This window comes from Dreissena polymorpha, chromosome 13 (genome assembly GCF_020536995.1).
Source record: "Dreissena polymorpha isolate Duluth1 chromosome 13, UMN_Dpol_1.0, whole genome shotgun sequence".
Classification (NCBI taxonomy): Eukaryota; Metazoa; Mollusca; class Bivalvia; order Myida; family Dreissenidae; genus Dreissena; species Dreissena polymorpha.
In genome coordinates, this window is record NC_068367.1 from 26,898,750 (window position 1) to 26,918,123 (window position 19,374).

The 19,374-nt window shown below is 35.9% G+C and overlaps 1 protein-coding gene across 1 annotated transcript in view; it reads left to right on the top strand.

Moving 5' to 3' along the window:
• LOC127855708 (A-kinase anchor protein 9-like) overlaps positions 1-19,374 on the top strand; it is a 477,990-nt gene that overhangs the window by 164,615 nt on the left and 294,001 nt on the right. Inside the window, exons 31-41 of the mRNA XM_052391486.1 lie at positions 2,698-2,930; positions 5,012-5,131; positions 6,441-6,626; positions 7,085-7,288; positions 7,837-8,013; positions 9,102-9,290; positions 11,796-11,960; positions 14,160-14,312; positions 15,399-15,605; positions 16,386-16,511; positions 18,184-18,312. Coding sequence (XP_052247446.1) covers positions 2,698-2,930; positions 5,012-5,131; positions 6,441-6,626; positions 7,085-7,288; positions 7,837-8,013; positions 9,102-9,290; positions 11,796-11,960; positions 14,160-14,312; positions 15,399-15,605; positions 16,386-16,511; positions 18,184-18,312 — 1,889 coding nt within the window. The remainder of the gene's footprint in view (positions 1-2,697; positions 2,931-5,011; positions 5,132-6,440; positions 6,627-7,084; positions 7,289-7,836; positions 8,014-9,101; positions 9,291-11,795; positions 11,961-14,159; positions 14,313-15,398; positions 15,606-16,385; positions 16,512-18,183; positions 18,313-19,374) is intronic.

Below are 19,374 nucleotides of genomic sequence, written 5' to 3' on the forward strand. Positions count from 1 at the left end.
CAAAATAGCTGGAAAGTGAGCGTCATGTTAACAATTAAAAACAAGTAGTAAAGCGTATAAAACAGCGAAAACTACCTGTCTTGGCATTGACGTCGCCGTCTTGTTTATCACATGATTACCCCCTCTGTTTTAGTATATTATAGAGACTATGAAGCTCTCCTTATTGCAACCATACTCGAAAGACAAGAAATGAAATTTCATAGGCATTTAGTTTAGCTGAAGTACAAAACTCAAGAGTGAAAATATAGTATTTACAATATAAGATTGCCGTGTGACTAACCATTTAATTTGGTTTGGATTTGACGTGTGAAGCTTGATGATGGCAAATGGCTGATCATTTTATGTGTCTAATGTTTGCTAACACTACTGGTAAAAAAAATACTTAAAATATTTTGCTGATGATAATTGCACTTAATAGATTCCTACTAAAGTGCATTATTAAAAAATAAATAATAAAATATATATATATATATTTGGCCGTGATGAAAAAAGTAAAACATTGTAGAACTTTCATCATAGATGGAATACGGGGCTTTATATATATATTTACATGGCTTTACAAGATACTAATATAAGGATATGCTGATATATGATAGTGCATAGTGCATTGACAGAGTTTACTAAATGTTGTTATGTGAGAATCATTAAATGTGTAGTGCTTAACAAGTTTCACATTGGCTGACATAATTTTGTGTTTAATAGTGCATAGTGCAATAATTGGAGGTTTAGGGTAGAAAAGTTTTTAAAGTCTTTTAAAGTAGATGGATAGATTTTTTGGGTTTGACCATAATATTATAACATCTTACACAAAATATTTTGTTTTCATAATACCTGTAGCAATACTTTAGATATTTGCTTTGGTTAAAAATGACAGGACATTACTCTATGTATTAATTCATTTGGATGTATATGTATTGAAAATCCTAAAGTTCAATAATAATATTTAATAAGCAATAAATGTCAGAGCTTTAAATTACTCAAGTTAGCTCATGAATTAAGTCATTATTTTGGAAATGCCTCCACCCCTTAAAGCCATTATTAATTCAAATTGTTTGTTTAGTCCTAAGCTGTAAGTAATGATTATCGTTTAAGTTTATTGACAAACAGTACTTCGCTTATTGTTTTATGATCGGGCGTAAACAAAAGATGGGTAAACTTTCAATCAAGGTGATATGATCTTTAACCCGTTAGGTAGAGAGCGTGTCTTCACTTGCAGATATTAGGTATAAAATTTCATGTTTTTTACTAGTCAATTGATCTTCTATGTTCAAACAATGGTCGGAGTTATTTTTGCATGATCGGATTAGTCAAGCAATGTTTATAAACTAGTTTTAAGAATGATGCTAATTTCTTGTGCTGGAATCAGAGGAAAATTAAAAATGTAATTTTAAAATGTGAATGAAAAAATATTATTGCTTTGCAAAATCTTTGCAAACATTGATATTATTAAATCAAATTGTGCTTTCTGCAACTTATAAAACAAAATTGAGGTGAAATTTTAAGAATGTAAACATATGTGTACAAAGTTCTGCTAGGGATGTATTCAAACATCATTTTGCAATGGAATTAAAATTATAGGTGAGGCATTTTAAAAAAATATTTAAAGCTATAAAAGTTTACTTAGTAACTTCATTGTTTAATCAGATATTGTTCAATTTGAGCCAAATAATTTACTAAATACTGTTGCGTTAAAAGTGCAATAGGTATTGTGTACAAGGTGTACAATTTAAATAAAAGTTTGACCTTGCAAGATTGAAAATGTTATGGTAATTTGAAACATTTAGGTATAGTTAATAAATGCCACTCACAAAAACAACTGAGTAGGTTGAAAATTCTATAAGATTTTGTATTTAAAATTGAGGAAATATAAAGTTTAAATTGTGCTGCTAGTTTGCTGAAATGCATGCAAGTAAAATTAAGAATTAAATTCTGGTATGTGATGATGTTAACAATTGAGTGAATTTACATGTATTTTCTTTCAGCTGCAGATAGTTTTGAATTGTTTAACTGCTAATTGTGGATTTTAGAATATTTATTTATGAAGGCTTCCATGTACCACGAAACTTCAATCATGAAAACCAGATAAAATATTCTTCTTTATTTCCAAAGATAAAGCAAAAACTCACTGAGATAATTCGTAATGAATATTTTTGTTTTGAAGTTCAGAAATATTGTATGCTTTATTGAAAGACAATGGTGCATGAACTGATGAAATTATCTGAATGTACATGCCTATGTATATTAATGTATTTGTTATCATTGCAGGAATAGCTATTTCAGGATTTGCAGAAGATAATATTTACTTCCTATTGCAGCATTTTGTGCGGTGACTAATGAAACTTGGAATTATTTATTTACCTTTAGTTTTACAGCAGTCTCTGCAGTCATCTGTTATGGTGATATTGAATCATAATATGATAATAATTCATAATTTTTTGGTGATTATCAATTATTATTTATGGTGATGTTTCAATCATGATGTTATTTTTGGTGATATTCAGTAATGAAAGATGGTGATATCAATCATAATTATTTGTTGTATTCATTTACGAAGTTATAATTTGTGATGTTCATGGATAATTTATTATTGTACTAATTATTAATTAATTAAAAACCATAATCAGCTTATAGCAATCTGACACATTCAACTTAAAACATTCTAACCAATTTTTCCCGCCTTTTTTCACCCCTCCACAGCTCTGATGCTAGAGGTGAGCCGGTTGAACTCTGAGAACCGGGAGAAGGAGGACGCGATCAAGCAGGCCCACGAGCGATACGAGTCTCGGGTCCGGGAACTCGAGACCAGCGGGGAGGACATGGAACACCATTACGGGAAACTGCTCGATGACAAGAAACAGGAAGTGGCCGACCTGAAGCTCCAGGTGGAGGCGCTGGAGAAGCAGATGAGAGCTAAGAAGCAGTTCCTTGAGGTTAGAGTCCACTGAATTTGGAAAATCTCCAAATAATAAATATGAAGGCTAAGAAGCAGTTCCTTGAGGTTAGAGTCCACTGAATATGGACAGTCTCTATATTTAAACTGCCAACGGGCGGTGTTTTATCAACTCTCAGAGTGTGTACCTTGAAATAAATATCATGTTAAGGTCAAGATGAAGGCTTAGAAGCATTTTCTTGAGGTAAGATGCCACTGAATTCAGAAAATCTGTATGAGCCTGGCTCTGTGAAAATGGGGCTTAATACATGTAAATAAAGTGATGTCTCAGATGTGCAGTCGGCACAGGCTTATCAAGGATGACACTTTCTGCTTTTATGGATTGTTTTGTTTGAAGTCTTCTAAATGAACATTTAATCAAGGAGGACTTCACAGACTATATATACAATCTGGGTTAAAACTTAAAATTCTTAAACACTTAAAGGCCCAGTTTTCCTAGAATGAGCATTGTAATTATAGAATACATAGATATATATAATATATAATGCATATAAAAATCAGGTGTAATGGTGGAGGCAATATGGTGTCTGCTTAGTGGCCCTTGTTTGATCCACTCTCCGGTTGTGTTCCTTGAAGTTAGAATGTAGTAAATAAATTTTAATTTGTACACCATATTTTAACATTTTACTAGCGAGGCTGTTTTCGGAGAAAACCCGAGGTATTGTCATAGCCTGCTCGTCGTCCGCCGTCTGACGTCCGCCGGCGTCGTGCTAAAACCTTTACATTGCCTCTAAAATCAAAGTGGTTCCACCTACAACTTTGAAACTTCATATGTAGATGCACCTTGATGAGTTCTACATGCCATACCCATTTTGGGTCACTAGGTCAAAGGTCAAGGTCACTGGAACCTCTAAAAAAAAAAAAAAAATCTGACAAGCTTTCGCAGCCGAGCATGTCACCCGTTATACGGTGCTCTTGTTAAACATTATATCATCTTCACATTAATATTCTCTAGTGTTTTTCCTGATCTATAACATGTTTTCACTTAAACCCCAGTAATGGATGTGGTGTCTGCCTAGTGACCATGAGGTCAGGGGTTTGATCCCCATGAATTGAGCGTTCTTTAGCTGAAATACATCAAGCACTGGTTCTACCCTAGGATACAGACTCAAAAGCATTTCCATAAGCCTGTTGCTTTGAATGCTATTTAGCAAAGATATATACACTTCAACACCGTTATTTTTAACACCGATAATCCGAAGTCACCGTTATTTCGAAGTATTTTTCCGGTCCCGAATTCGGTTCTTCTTTGTTTAATGTAAAATTTCATTGTTAATCCGAACTTCGTTAAACCGAAAAAATCGTTAATTCGAAGTGATTCTGTCGGTCCCGACAATATAATTCGCACCTAATCATCAATCTTTAATCCGAAGTCAAAGCTGCAAAACGCTAAGCAAAATTTCACACCTTTGTCGTCTGGGCGTGGCGCGTCAAAAGCTCATAATTACTCCTTTGTCGTCTGCGCTTAGACGTTAATTTTATAATGTCGTCAAAAGCCGATAATTACTATTTATGTAGTTTTGCATTCTTTACTCACAAACGTGTCACGTTAGGTCTGAGTTCAATGTGGTCCAATGAAATTCATCTTATATAAACTCTACCTTTTGCGAGCAAACACGGGCGGAAGTGAGTGTTTCAATGTCCTTGACACATTGGAGAAATATGTTACACGCGTCCAGTTTAGTGCTGCTAAGTCCAGTGTTCTGAGAGACATTGCGTCTTGTTTAAAAAAAATGTTAATACATTTCCGAAAATGTATTCATCTGTATTTACATGTATGACAATTTGTGCTATTTGTTATATTTAATATGGTCTGATAATTTGTGCTATTCTTCACATTTTATATGTTCTGATAATAAGTGCATATTCATTATATTTAATATGTTCTGTACTTAGAGAAAACATAAAAAGAAGAACAAGAATCGTCTGTCAAATGTTTATTTCGAATTATCGTTAATCCGAAGTTTTTTTAATGGTCCCGACGACTTCGAAATAACGGTGTTGAAGTGTATGTTTAAACTTAAAACTGGTAGACTAGATCTTTTTGCCTTGGTTTTGCAGGAGCAGTCTGCAGAACGTGAACAGGAGCATGAGGAATATCAGCAAGAGATAGAGAAGTGGAGAAAGGCTGTACAGGACCTGGAGAAACACAACGGCAATGGCTCGCGACTGCAGACAGAGGTACAGGGAAAGCTATATCTATCTGATAATAGTAAAAGCAGCAATTTTTTCCACTCTTTATAAACTACTCATAAAAAACTCTTGCCCGATTGCAGAAAACACACACATTATCTCATTTCAATCCTTAAAATTACCAATATGATTGGGTACATTTCTCTTCGTAAGGACATTGTCATCAGGTGAACAAATAAAATGGGCTCTTGTCTGCCTGAGTAGCATACTAAATAATTGTACTCATTTTAATAAGCTCCTATTACTGGTAAATCAGTTATCTCAAGAAAAGTGTGCGTTTTTTAATCTGACCACGGTGATATAATTGAAATACGGTTTGAAAAGGTAGAAATCCTTCTAAATAGACATTTTTTTTTATTGTTTATCAATTTAATTCATGTATCTTGTTTATTGGGCAAATTGATTTTCATAGATTTTCAGATCATAGACTAATGCCCTTATGGTTTAATAGCAGCTCATTGGAACAACTCACAAAGAATTCCTACAGTGATTTTATTAGCTCGGCTGTTTTCAGAGAAAACCCGAGGTATTGTCATAGCCAGCTCGCCATGTCCGTAGTCGGTGTCCTTAGTCGTCCGCGTGGTGCGAAAACCTTAACATTTTGTAAAGGTTTTGAACATTGGCTCTTACATTAAACTGCTTCAACCTACAACTTTGAAACTTAATATGTAGCTGCACCTTGATGAGTTCTACATGCCAAGCCCATTTTTTGGTCACTAGGTCAAAGGTCAAGGTCACTGTGACCTCTAAAAAAAAAAAAATTCTGACAAGCTTTCATTTATTCTAAACTGCACCCGCAGCCGAGCGTTGCTTCCGTTATGCGGTGCTCTTGTTCCTTCTTTATAATTTACCCATAAAAGGTACTTTCCCAATCAAGGAAAAATTACAAAATTCCATATTATTGTCGGAAAATTATTCAAAGGGAATAAAAGATTCATCAATTTTGTTCTAAAAGTGCATTGTATGCAAGTGAACAAATAAAATAAGCACTTAGCATTTGCTGTCCTTATACCTGGGGTCGAATTCCAGAAGCATCTTAAGTTAAATTTTATTCTTATCCTTAAATTGGGAAATTTTCTAAAGTGTTTCATTTCATATTGAAATAGATTGGTATAAAGATGTACATTTAAATAATATCATGATGCCAATGTTCTTTTAGGAATACCAAAAAAAACATGTGTTTCATTATTTAGTAAAGAAATACAAAACATTGTAATTTTGAACTTAAGTGAAATTATTTAAGAAATGACTTAAGATGTTTCTGGAATACCACCTCTGACATATTGCTTGTTTTTAGATTGATGAACTCTCAGAGCAGCTTCAGTCGAGAATAGACCTCCACAATCAGGCCTTGCTGGAGTCTGAACGTCACCAGCGCATCGCAGCCGACAAGGACCTGAGCATCAAGGAACTGAAAACACTCATAGAGCAACTGGAGGCTGACCTTCAAGAGAAAGTGAAAGAGTTGGAAATTGTGAATGAGGTATGTGTGGTTTTTTTTTACGCATGTACATGATGGTTATTGTTGATCAAAGGACTGAAAGCATTCAAAGAGTAATTTCAGGCTTTCATTCAAGAGAAAGTGAAAGAGTTGTAAATTGTGAATGAGGTATGTGTGGGTTTTTTTTACGCATGTACATGATGGTTATTGTTGACCAAAGGACTGAAAGCATTCGTAGAGCATATTGTTGATCAAAGGACTGAAAGCACTCATAGAGCATATTGTTGATCAAAGGACTGAAAGCACTCGTACAGCATATTTTTGATTAAAGGACTGAAAGCATTCAAAGAGCAATTTCAGGCTTTCCTTCAGGAGAAAGTGAAAGAGCTTAAAATTGTGAATCAGGTATATGGGTTGTTGTAGATGAAAGAAAGAGAGTTGAAGAGAAATACAGTGTTAAATAAACAAAATATAAACAAACAAAAAAATTGTTTTTACAGAAACTTCAGAAGCTGGAAGAAGAGTTATCTCAGCGGTCCAACCGATATGATGACCTCTCTGACAGCTCCAAGTCTGACCCCCAGTCCCTGCAGATGGCGGTGACCATGGATACGGAGGGGTCGGGGGAGGGTCGCCTGGAGAGGTCGGGGCCACAGATGACCGTGGAGGAGGAGATGAGGCAAGCGGCCAATAAAACGAAAGAGGTGTGTCTTACGCCAGTATTCACCAACAATTTCTTATACTTAAGTCTTTAAAACAGAGCAGTGTGCTTATGACATAAATACCATAGATATCCTGAATATGTTCAAACTCGGCAGTAGGATTGCTATGTTTGTTTAAAATAATGCTTGCAAAACCAACAAAATATTTCTGTTGTTGTACAGACCTTTGTTTATGTGATTGTTGTGTCAGGTATGGGATTTATTCCCCTGCTTAACAGTATTTGATTTGCTATGTTTGTTTAAAATAATCCTTGCAAAACCGAAATAAAAATAAAAATTTATGTTTTTGTCCTCAGATCATGTCTTTTCTGCCTAGTACTTAGTCAAGGTGAACAAAGTAACAAAGTGAATGCGTTTGTTGTGGATATAAATTATTGTTTTACATGAAGAAACACACTGAAAATATTCCCCATTATGCAATATGTTAGAATGGTGGACATCCTTTGAGACAGGTTCGTTTAAGCAGAGAATTTAATGACAGAAAAGCAAATATATTTAAATTGTAGATAATTAAAAAAAAATCTTTCCAGGAGTTGGTGCGAGAAAAGTTCACGCTACAGACGCAGGTGAATGACAATCTGGTGCAGATCTCGAGTCTTCGAAACCAGCTGGACGAGATGAGACATCGTCGGGGCATTGGCGAGACTCCCGACGCAGCCACGAGGCTCGAACTCGAGCGTGAGAAGTCTGAGGAGAAAGACAAACAGGTGCCTGGTTGTTGCCGTCATGGATGTTAGCACATTGATGTGGCAAGCTGTCAAAAAATCCTCCACTCAAGATTGCCCCTTGGGTGCAGTTTTTAAAATAAATGCCTATTCCAAAAACACTTTTAGACAGTTATTCAGGGCAACAGATAAGGATCGTTTTATCGTTTTTACGATTTGTATTTGACAGAAAACGAATTGAAATAAAAAATCGATCGTACAATAAACAATTACAAAATTAAGAAAACGAATTGCAATCGATTCTTTGTCGTTTTATTTTACAGATTCCCTCTGTACTGTGTTTGGTTTGAATAAGTATAGTGTAACCATTAGTGCAGTCGTAATATTAGTGAAAAGTTTAAATGAGCACCGGTTCAGAACGGTGTCTACATAAAAAATTTCTTCCGACGAAAAAAGTACGCGAAAATGTCGGCATCTAGTTCTGAATGCGGACGTTCTTAGAAAATTTCATTAGCGGCGTGCACGCCTAATATGTTTCAATTGTAATGCGAAACGAAACGTCTGATAAAGACGTTGTAAAGAGTGTTTTATCGGAATTAATATCACAGGTATTGATAGAAAAGGCAAAATTCAGTGCATACCGTAACACCGCGGCGATTCAGTGTCAGAGAAACAATTAACCACATGGAAAAATGAATTCCCCTGGCTTGTCTTACATTGAGAGGGCTTTCTAATGCACCTTAAGTGTAACCAAACATTAAAAAGCTCATCTCATCCAGAAATAAAGCTTAGTTTTTTATCAGCTTTAAAAAACTTCTTGACAAATTGATTTGAGGGAAAAAAACTAATTGTTTCAAAAAGCTTGCATTGAAAACTAATTGACATCAAATCTTATCTGTTGCCCTGGTTATTGTTTTCTAATTTGGAGCAATTGTGACTTCAAACCATTTTCTTCTAAATTGTCTGCACTACAAGCTTCTTCACAAATCTATAAATATCCCGTTTCATTGTTGTATTTGACATAAGTATCATCCACTCTTTAAATCCCCATATTGATTATCACACTGTAAAATCAACACATGTCTCATTCACATTTTGTATTCATCATATATTGTCCTTCACACTTGCAGATTGCAGAATTAAAGCTACAAGTTGAACAGCTCGTTGAGACTATAGAGAACCGTGAACAGCAGATTGAGCAGCTGCGTGAACATCGCACGCGCAATAGGGGCTCACCCATCGAGGGTATCGAGTACGAACGTGACCGCGAGACTGAGCGCCAGATTGAGGCCCTCAACAGGGAAAATAAGCAGCTGAGGGTAAGTGGCAATTTATTGAGGCCCTAAATGAGAAAATAAGCAGCTGAGGGTAAGTGGCAATTTATTGAGGCCCTAAACAGGTGAAATAAGCAGCTGAGGGTATATGGCAATTTATTGAGGCCCTCATCTAAGAAAATAATAAGCTGAGGGAAAGTAGCATTTTATTGAGGCCTCAAACAGGGAAAATAAGCAGCTGAGGGCACATGGCAATTTATTGAGGCCCTAAACAAGAAAATAAGCAGCTGAGGGTTAGTGGCAAGTTATTGAGGCCCTAAACAGGGAAAGTAAGCAGCTGAGGGCAAGAGGTAAGTTATTGAGGTACTAAACGGGGAAAATAAGCAGCTGAGGGTAAGTGGCAATATATTGAGGCCCTAAACAGGGAAAATAAGTAGCTGAGGGCAAGTGGCAATTTATTGAGGCCCTAAACGAGAAAATAAGCAGCTGAGGGTATGTGGCAATTTATTGAGGCCCTCAACTGGGAAAATAAGCAGCTGAGGGTAAGTAGCAATTTATTGAGGCCCTAAACAGGGAAAATAAGCAGCTGAGGGCATGTGGCAATTTATTGAGGCCCTCAACTGGGAAAATAAGCAGCTGAGGGTATATGGCAATTTATTGAGGCCCTAAACAGGGAAAATAAGCAGCTGAGGGCAATTAGCAATTTATTGAGGCCCTCAACTGGGAAAATGAGCAGCTGAGGGTATATGGCAATTTATTGAGGCCCTCATCTAAGAAAATAAGCTGCTGAGGGAAAGAAGCAATTTATTGAGGCCCTAAACAGGGAAAATAAGCAGCTGAGGGCATGTGGCAATTTGTTGAGGCCATAAACGAGAAAATAAGCAGCTGAGGGTTAGTGGCAATTTATTGAGGCCCTCAACTGGGAAAATAAGCAGCTGAGGGTATATGGCAATTTATTGAGGCCCTCATCTAAGAAAATAAGCAGCTGAGGGAAAGTAGCAATTTATTGAGGCCCTAAACAGGGAAAATAAACAGCTGAGTGCACGTGGCAATTTATTGAGGCCCTAAACGAGAAAATAAGCAGCTGAGGGTTAGTGTCAATTTATTGAGGCCCTAAACAAGAAAATAAGCAGCTGAGGGTTAGTGGCAATTTATTGAGGTACTAAACAGGGAAAATAAGCAGCTAAGGGCAAGTGGCAAGTTATTGAGGTACTGAACAGGGAAAATAAGCAGCTGAGGGTAAGTGGCAATATATTGAGGCCCTAAACACGGAAAATAAGCAGCTGAGGGTAATTTAAAGAGGCGTTTTGTATGTACCACAATTTACTGTTGAACGCGCAGCAATGTATAATGCACATCCAATTGTGTGGTATGTTGGCAACAGCTGTGTACACCTGCAGGATTATAGGATATTGTTTTCTGGAAACAAATATGGCATTTATTATGGATATTTACGAATGCACAATGAAATTCTGCTAATTAGTAGTCTGAATAGCATTGAATCAATGTATAACGGGCTACAACTTCTTAAATTGAAATTTGCACTGTGCATAATACATTGTAAAGTACAGTGTTGAATCAATTGTTTCTTAGCACATGGGTCTTATAAAAACTGCTCATTAATTTGTATGCCCCCCTTCGAAGAAGAGGGGGTATATTGTTTTGCACATGTCGGACGGTCCGTCGGTCGGTCTGTCCACCAGATGGTTTCGGGATGATAACTCAAGAAGGCCTAAGATCATGAAACTTCATAGGTATATTGATCATGACTGGCAGATGACCCCTATTGATTTTCAGGTCACTAGGTCAAAGGTCAAGGTCACAGTGACTCAAAATAGTAAAATGGTTTCCGGATGATAACTCAAGAATGCTTACGCCTAGGATCATGAAACTTCATAGGAACATTGATCATGACTGGCAGATGACCCCTATTGATTTTCAGGTCACTAGGTCAAAGGTCAAGATCACATTGACTCGAAATAGTAATATGGTTTCCGGATGATAACTCAAGAATGCTGAGGCCTAGGATCATGAAACTTCATAGGTACATTGATCATGACTGGCAGATGACCCCTATTGATTTTCAGGTCACTAGATCAAAGGTCAAGGTCACAGTGACTCAAAATAGTTAAATGGTTTCCGGATGATAACTCAAGAATGCTTACGCCTAGGATCATGAAACTTCATAGGAACATTGATCATGACTGGCAGATGACCCCTATTGATTTTCAGGTCACTAGGTCAAAGGTCAAGATCACATTGACTCAAAATAGTCAAATGGTTTCCTGATGATAACTCAAAAATAATTAGGCCTTGGATCATGAAACTTCATAGGTACATTGATCATGACTGGCAGATGACCCCTATTGATTTTCAGGTCACTAGGTCAAGGTCAAGGTCACAGTGACAAAACACGTATTCACACAATGGCTGCCACTTCAACTTACAGCATGCATGTTTTACAATCAGCCCTTGTTTTTTGTTTTTTTTAAATAATTATTTATCAGTTCTCAAACTAAGGCAACATAATGGTGTCCATTAAAATCACAGGAGAGAGTCAAACTTGCCGAGGCGTCGAGTGTGGCTGACATGTCGGGGCTGTCACAGAACCTGATTGACGAGAAGAATCAGGAGATAGATCAGCTCTCTGAGGAGATACTTCAGCTCCAGGCAGACATTGCAGACCTCAAGGCTGAGAAGGGCGTGGAAAACCTGGTGAGATCTGTGAAAGGGGCTGAATTGTTGAGTGGCTTGTGAATTCTATGAGCTGCATTCTGTGAAAATTGGGCTTAATGCGTGTGCATAAAGTGTCGTCTAAGATAAGCCTGTGCAGTCCTCCCAGGCTAATCAGGGATGACACTTTCTGCTCGTACGGAATAGTTGTTTGAAGGAAGTCTCTTAAAAAAAAATCCTGTCTAGGCGAAAAGTGTCGTCCCTGCTTAGCTTGTGCAGTCTGCACAGGCTTATCTGGGATGACACTTTGCGTACATGCAGGTAGCCCACTTTTCCAAGAATGAGGCTGGTAAGTTTGAGAAAGTTTTTTTTTTTTTAAATAAGTCAGGTTTGCAGCATTTTGAAGCTGTATGTTAAAAACATTTTTAAATTGGTCCTTTCCAGTTCCAACTCTGCCATTTGCTAAATGAACACATTTGGCTAGACGCAAACTTGATGAATTCTGACATAGTATGGTTTATTTGGCTAAATAAAATTGAATAGCCGGAGGTCATCTGGCCTTCACCCAATTTCATGACATTATGTTTATTTGCATGTGCATGGATATTGCAATAATTGGAAAGAAATTGTTAGTTTGTTTATTCTTCTGCATACAATATGTAGAATGCTGCATGATTGAAAACACATTATCATAACTCAAGCCTAAAGTAACAGATCTGAGATTCTTGCTAACAATTTTCTATTGAATGACTCAATGATTATTACTCGAAATTCACACAGTCACCGTGATGTAGTTGATATGGTGTCCGCCTAGCGACCTTGTGGTTCATTCCTCATTTGGGAAGAGTTCTCAATATTTACCCCTATTGGGACACCGTTTACTGGTTCTACCCAGTAAAATGACTCAAAATTGACTCATTAAGGCCTAGGCTTATGATGAAATGAGCTTAAATATGTAGAGTCAAAAGTATACTTCAAGTCAATTTTAATCAATAAACATATATTGTGTATGTGTATTCATAATTTACAACACTGTTTTATGTCAGTGTTATGACTGGTAACTTAAACTTAAATAATTACTCTGTGTTTCATTTATATTAGTTAGTTAGCTAGAACCTTGCTTCTAACATTACTTAGTTTAGATTATTAATTCTGACATATATTTAATTTACCACTGAAATAACCAGCAATTGTGACATAACATTTATTCAACAGTTATCAGTAATAATTCACATGTAACTCATTTTTGGTGTTGCTAGGTTATAACTTACTTCTAATTATGCACCAGTTTACAACGTCACAGAATGTGTTAATGGCCAAAAGAGATGAGTATTTTCATAGAGGCGGGATATTTTCATTTGAAATCATGTAATAAGCTATGTATTGCCTATTTTAACAGTGAAAAAACTTTGGTTGAATATATACAATTGTACTCTTATGGGAGTCACAAGTAAAAGTTTTGAATTAACTTAAATATTTTGTTTGACTTTACACAATATTTTTTTCCTAGTTACCTCACCATTAGTATCAGGGTGAAAATATAGATTATAATCGGGCTGGAAAGAATCCGCAAATAGAACTACTATGAAATACTAATGAACCACGTTCTGCGAAAACGGGGCTAAATGCATTAAGTAGTGTCATCCCAGATAAGCATGTGCTGTCCGCACAGGCTAATCAGGGATGACACTTTAAACTGGATTTTAGTTTACAAGAGACTTCCTTTAATCGAAAAAATGCCTCAAAAACGGAAAGTGTCTATTTTGTAAGACACAATATACACATGCATGAAGCCAACATTTCCTAGAACAGGGCTAAAATCTACTGAGGAAGCCCATTGAAATTTTCACAAGATTAGCTGTAAACAAAGCTCTGCACTCATCTTCTAAAAAAAATAATAAAACTTTTTTGGCCGCCTTTGCTTGTTAACATTACCGTAGTTTGCAATAGATTAAGGGCAACAATGTTTAATGTGCACCCAATTTTAAATGCCAAAATTGAGGAAAACAAGTTTTATTAACAAGTTAAAAAAGAAAAATCGCAAGTCAGATCATACATCAATTCAGCCACCATTTTATTATTGAGCAAACGGTAGTATAAGGTAAACAATGTTGTATCAATGTGTAATAGGCATCAACTTTTTAATTTGAAATATTATGGTGAAAAACTGCACGTTAAACATGGTAAAGTACGGTAATGCATTCTTACCCATAATCCCTCACTGGTTCCTGCCACTAACAGTATGACGAGGTGGAAGAATTACGAGAGGAACTCAAGCATCGAGAGCGCGAGGTCACAGGGCTGCAGTCAGTGCGCGCTTCCTCTGCGTTTACCGACCACTCTCTTACCCCGGACTCTAGCATTATGAACGTGGGCGCATCTTTTACCGAGAAGGTAGCCCTGCAATAAGTGTTGTGACGCACACTTTTCTTCTTGGGAATGGACAAAAAAACAAAAATCCCACACAATTTTGATTGTTTTTTCTTTTTTTCCTTTACCTACAAGGTAACCCACATGGTGTTGCGATGCACAATTTTCTTGGGAATAAACAAGAAAAAAAAGCACCGAAAAAAATATTTTGATTTTTTTTTCGGTTTTACCAATGAGGGTTGTGAATCTGATTCTCAGCTTAATATAAATTTTTTTGCTTTGAAAAAATCTTCAAAAGTTGGAATAGAGTAGCTCTTCTTACTACTTTCTTTTTATCTTCCTATGTTCATAAATGTTAAAAAAAGCTGTTATTCCTTCTCTTTCTACGTTGGTGGTTAAATACTCTTCAGCGTTTTTGTCACCCTTTTGTTATACATTTAATTTTTCTTACAACGCAAATTCAAAAATTACAAAAAATATTTACAATATCTGGTCTTGCTGTATATTTTAAGAGCATTGACAAATCATATACTTTAAAATTTCATAATAAATGATCATGTGTGTTTCTTTTACAAGTGGTTGTTTAGTGTGTGCTTTGGGATTTGTGTTGAATGCGATGTATTTGTTCTGGTTGAAATGTCTATGGTTTGGGATTAGTTTAAATTAATTCTTGTGTGTTTTATTACATGTCTTGATGTTTGACATTAGTTCCTTATTTATCTGAAAACAACAACAACAAATGCATGATGCTACATGAAGGCAAACATAAAGTTGTACTAATCATATAAGATTGCATGCTGTTTTCAAAATGCCTATATAATAGTTCATACATTATTCAGAAGAAATTGCATTATGATTTTACAATGTGAATTGAACATAATTTTATGGATCGTAATAACAGCATGACGTATGTTATAAGCATGAACAAGTATAACATGTGCACATGTGTAGAGTTTTGACCTTGAAACTATTGTATCTAATGTTCATTTATTTACAATAGATTGACGTTCAATGTTGTTTGGTTATGTTATTACTAAAAACTGAAATGGGGAAAATATTATCCCTGAAAGGAGAAAAGCAATAATGACAGTGATTCTTTTTCATGTACAGGCCAGTATTCAGCAGGAAATGGAAGAATCAGTCGCCAATAAGCTGGAGAAACTGGCCAGTTTGGAGATAGAGTTGTCTTCCATGAAGAGTGCTCTTCAGCTGAAGGAGGAGTTGGTGGTCTCCCTTGAGACTGAAGTTACCTCCCTTAGGGAAGATCTTCAGTCAAAGGATGAGCTGATATCGGCTCTACAAGAAAAGCCTGTACAAGTGAGTTAGCAATTTTATGATTTTATCCCCCCATTTATGTTTTGACACTCTTATTCATCATTTTTATTGAGTCAAACAAAAGATACTTTGTTAAATACTCCCATACACAAAAACATTCTAATGAACTATGCACAAAAATAATTACTTAAATATTCCTGTATTTTTTGGCAGACAATTTTCTGTGATATATAATGCCAAAATATATTGCAATTTAAGTCCATATGCAAAAGTGCCACTTGTTTATATCACATAAAACGCAACATGTGAATAAAGGTAGCTGTCAATACAATTATCATTCAGTAAACTGTCTTTCAAAAATGAAAATAATTGTTTATGGTGTTGGTGATTTTACATATTATAGTGAATGAAGATATATTGTGAATGCCAAGAGAGTAAAAACAGGCCTTTTTCTAGCCATTTTAGAAAAATGCATTGGGATTTTTTTCCCACAAAAAGTAAACTGATTTGGAAAAAGTAATTTAATGAAACTCTTATAATAATTCAAATTATAAGAACAATGTCATATAAATTATTGATATATACTTTGTTAGATGTCTTGAACTATAATTGAGGTTATTATAATATACTTTATAGTTAGATGTTTTGAAAAAACATTGAGACATAATATTCATAAGACACTCCTTTAACAAAAAAATACACTTTTTTAATTGGGACTTTTTTCCCAAATTTGGAAAGTTTTTCACCATTTCGCTTTGGGAATAGGTCCATTAAACCAATGATATTGCTGAGGAAGGCCTGACATGTTTGGTTGTTTTCCAGGCCCCCAACTTTGAGGAGCTCAGTCTGCTCCAGGCTGAGATAGACGAGAAGGAGAGCCTCATAGCGCAGATCACTCTGCAGGTGGATGGCTACCAGACCGAGGTCAACGATCTCACAGACTTCCAGGTGAGTTATTGCCCTTTTTGTTTTTTTGTTTTATAGTTTTTTACCATGTTTGATATTTACATAGACAGCATTTACATTTTCATACATAACTCATTGGTAATATAATATAACATGTATAAAACACTCATTCAGAATTGTTTGCCCTTTTGTTTACCCTTTTCTGCTTTTCTGAAGCAAAGTGCAAATGGCCATGTGCAACCAGCATCAAACCAGAACAGCCTGCGAGTAACTCGCAGACTGTTCAGGCTTTATGCTGTTTGCTGCTCATAAGTATATTCGGATGGAAATGAAGCCTTGCAAACTTGAATCTAGTAGGAAAGGTCTTGAATTTGATTATACCCCCACTAAACGTAGTTTAGGGGGGTATATAGGAGTGAGCTTGTCTGTCGGTCAGTGGGTCTGTCGGTCGGTACGATTCCGCTCTGTAATTCAAGTAGTTTTCATCCGATCTTCACCAAACTTGGTCAGAAGTTGTAGTTACATGATGTCTAGGCCAAGTTCGAACATGGGCCCTGTCGGGTCAAAAACTAGGTCACGGAGTCACTTAGTGCGTTTTAAACATTCAGCATGTTGTCCGCTCTCTAATTCAAGTAGTTTTCATCAGAGCTTCACCAAACTTGGTCAGAAGTTGTATCTATTTGATGTCTAGGCCAAGTTCGAACATGGGTCATGGCAGGTCAAAAACTAGGTCAGTGGGTCACTTAGTACGTTTTACACATTCAGCATGGTGTCTGCTCTCTAATTCAAGTAGTTTTAATCCGATCTTAACCACCCTTGGTCAGAAGTTGTATCTAGTTTGATTTGTTAAGGGACTACAAACATGTCAAAGTGTTTATCAACATGTCGAAGTGTTTATCTTAGTGGTAAAGGGTTAAATTTAAAAGTTTCCAAATAAATAAATGCCCTTAAGGTGAACTGTGAACGTTTTCAAGTCACTGTATTGCCCTTTGTTGTCCCCTACCGGTGAAACAGGAGGGGACTTATGGTTTATGCTCCGTCTGTCTGTCTGTCTGTCAGTCTGTCTGTCAGTCAGTCCGTCACTCTTTTCTGGATCCTGCGATAACTTTGAAAGTTATTCATATTTTTTCATGAAACTTGAAACATGGATAGATGGAAATATGGAGATTAAGCACGTCATTTCATTTTGTTCCTACGTCAAAAATTTAGGTTGCTATGGCAACAAATAATTTTATTTATTTTTACTGACAATGATGGAGTTTCACCGGTAGGGGACCATATTGCTTGGCAATCTCTTGTTAACTCAGCCTTGATTTTATCACAAAACATATACTAATAAATAAACCCTGCTTAAAAGAATGTTTGATAACATCATATTCAGTTAACAAATGTTTTAACAAGACATTTCCCTTTGAAAAAGTCAATTATTTGAGCCACACTTTGGGAAAACTGCTCCTACTGCATGTGTGTAAAGTGTCCACCCAAAATAGCTTGTGCAGTCCACACAGGCTTATCAGGGACAACACTTTCTCCCTAGCCTGTTTTTTTTAAGGATACTTTCTTTTTAACTAATAATTCCATAAAAGCAGAAAGCATCGCCCCTGAATAGCCTGGGCAGACTGCACAGGCTGATCTGGGACGTCACTTTATGTGCATGGATTAAGCCCTGTTTTCCCAGAACAAGGCTCATTTGTTTGACCCAATATGTTGGCAGACAAAACTCCAGGAGGACTACGAGACTGTGCAGAACATGCTGGAGGAGAAATGTCGCGAGATCGAGTCTCTCACCAGGGAACTCATGGAGAGGAGTCCCGAGTCACTCGGCGATGAGCACACTCTTGTTGTAAGTGAATCAATCATCTTATTATTGCCTTTGTGAACAATGAGTACTTGATTCAGAATGGCTGTATTCTCTGGTAGCCAAAATATGCATTGGTTTAGAAAATATCTTCACGTTACACTTAATTTCTGAGAATATTTTATCATTGCATACGTGTTTACATGTAATGGGGTAAAACCTTCTCAATTGAAGGTTTATTTACAAAATTAAACAATGTTTTGGCCACTTTTTTATTTTATTTGCCCAGTATTGGCTATATTTGATATTTTAGATTTACCTACAGAAAATGGATAATATGCACTTTTTCCCCAATCATGCCATTTGCATTAAATTTTTCAATACTCATATTTAGTTTTTGGCGGCATTTAAAAAGAACAAAGTTATTAAGGTTATCCCGATTGATGAAAGTTTTAATTATGTTTTTGAACTTTTTTGCACTTTTGTATAATATTTTATAGTGTTATATATATTACTTAAAACTTTGCACATAAATAGAAGCAGCCTGAGAAACCACAAGAACCTGTTCAAGAGGTAAAACCCAGTGCACCCACATATCCTTAACAAGATGTTGGGAATTAGTGTTTGTTATACTCATATAAAGACACTATTTAGTGTGTGTGAACCTTATATCCTGCTACCGTATTAACATTACTATAATTGATGTTTGCAGGATCAGATAGAAATGTCAGTTAATCTAAAACTATACTGTAATATCATTATACTTAGATGGGAATATGGTTATGATGCCTTTTAGTTATAAACTCACCTTTCTTTAATCAATTAATACTTTTATGTTTTATTATGGTTAAATAAATATGTTTCATTTTTAATTAGTCTTAATGTTTATTATTAAGTTCCAAATTTAAAGAATTCCATGTTAACATTGGTGTGGAATTAATCCACAGGTCCTTATACAGATTCTGTTTAGCCATTCAGACAGTGTAGACTTTATTATTTGTTGGAGGTGGTTTGTAAAAACATTGTTTACTGTAAACGGTATTTGTCAGAGTTTTACCTGAGAGGGTGTGTTTAAAAATAAAAAAATGACCAAGGTTTCACTTGTGC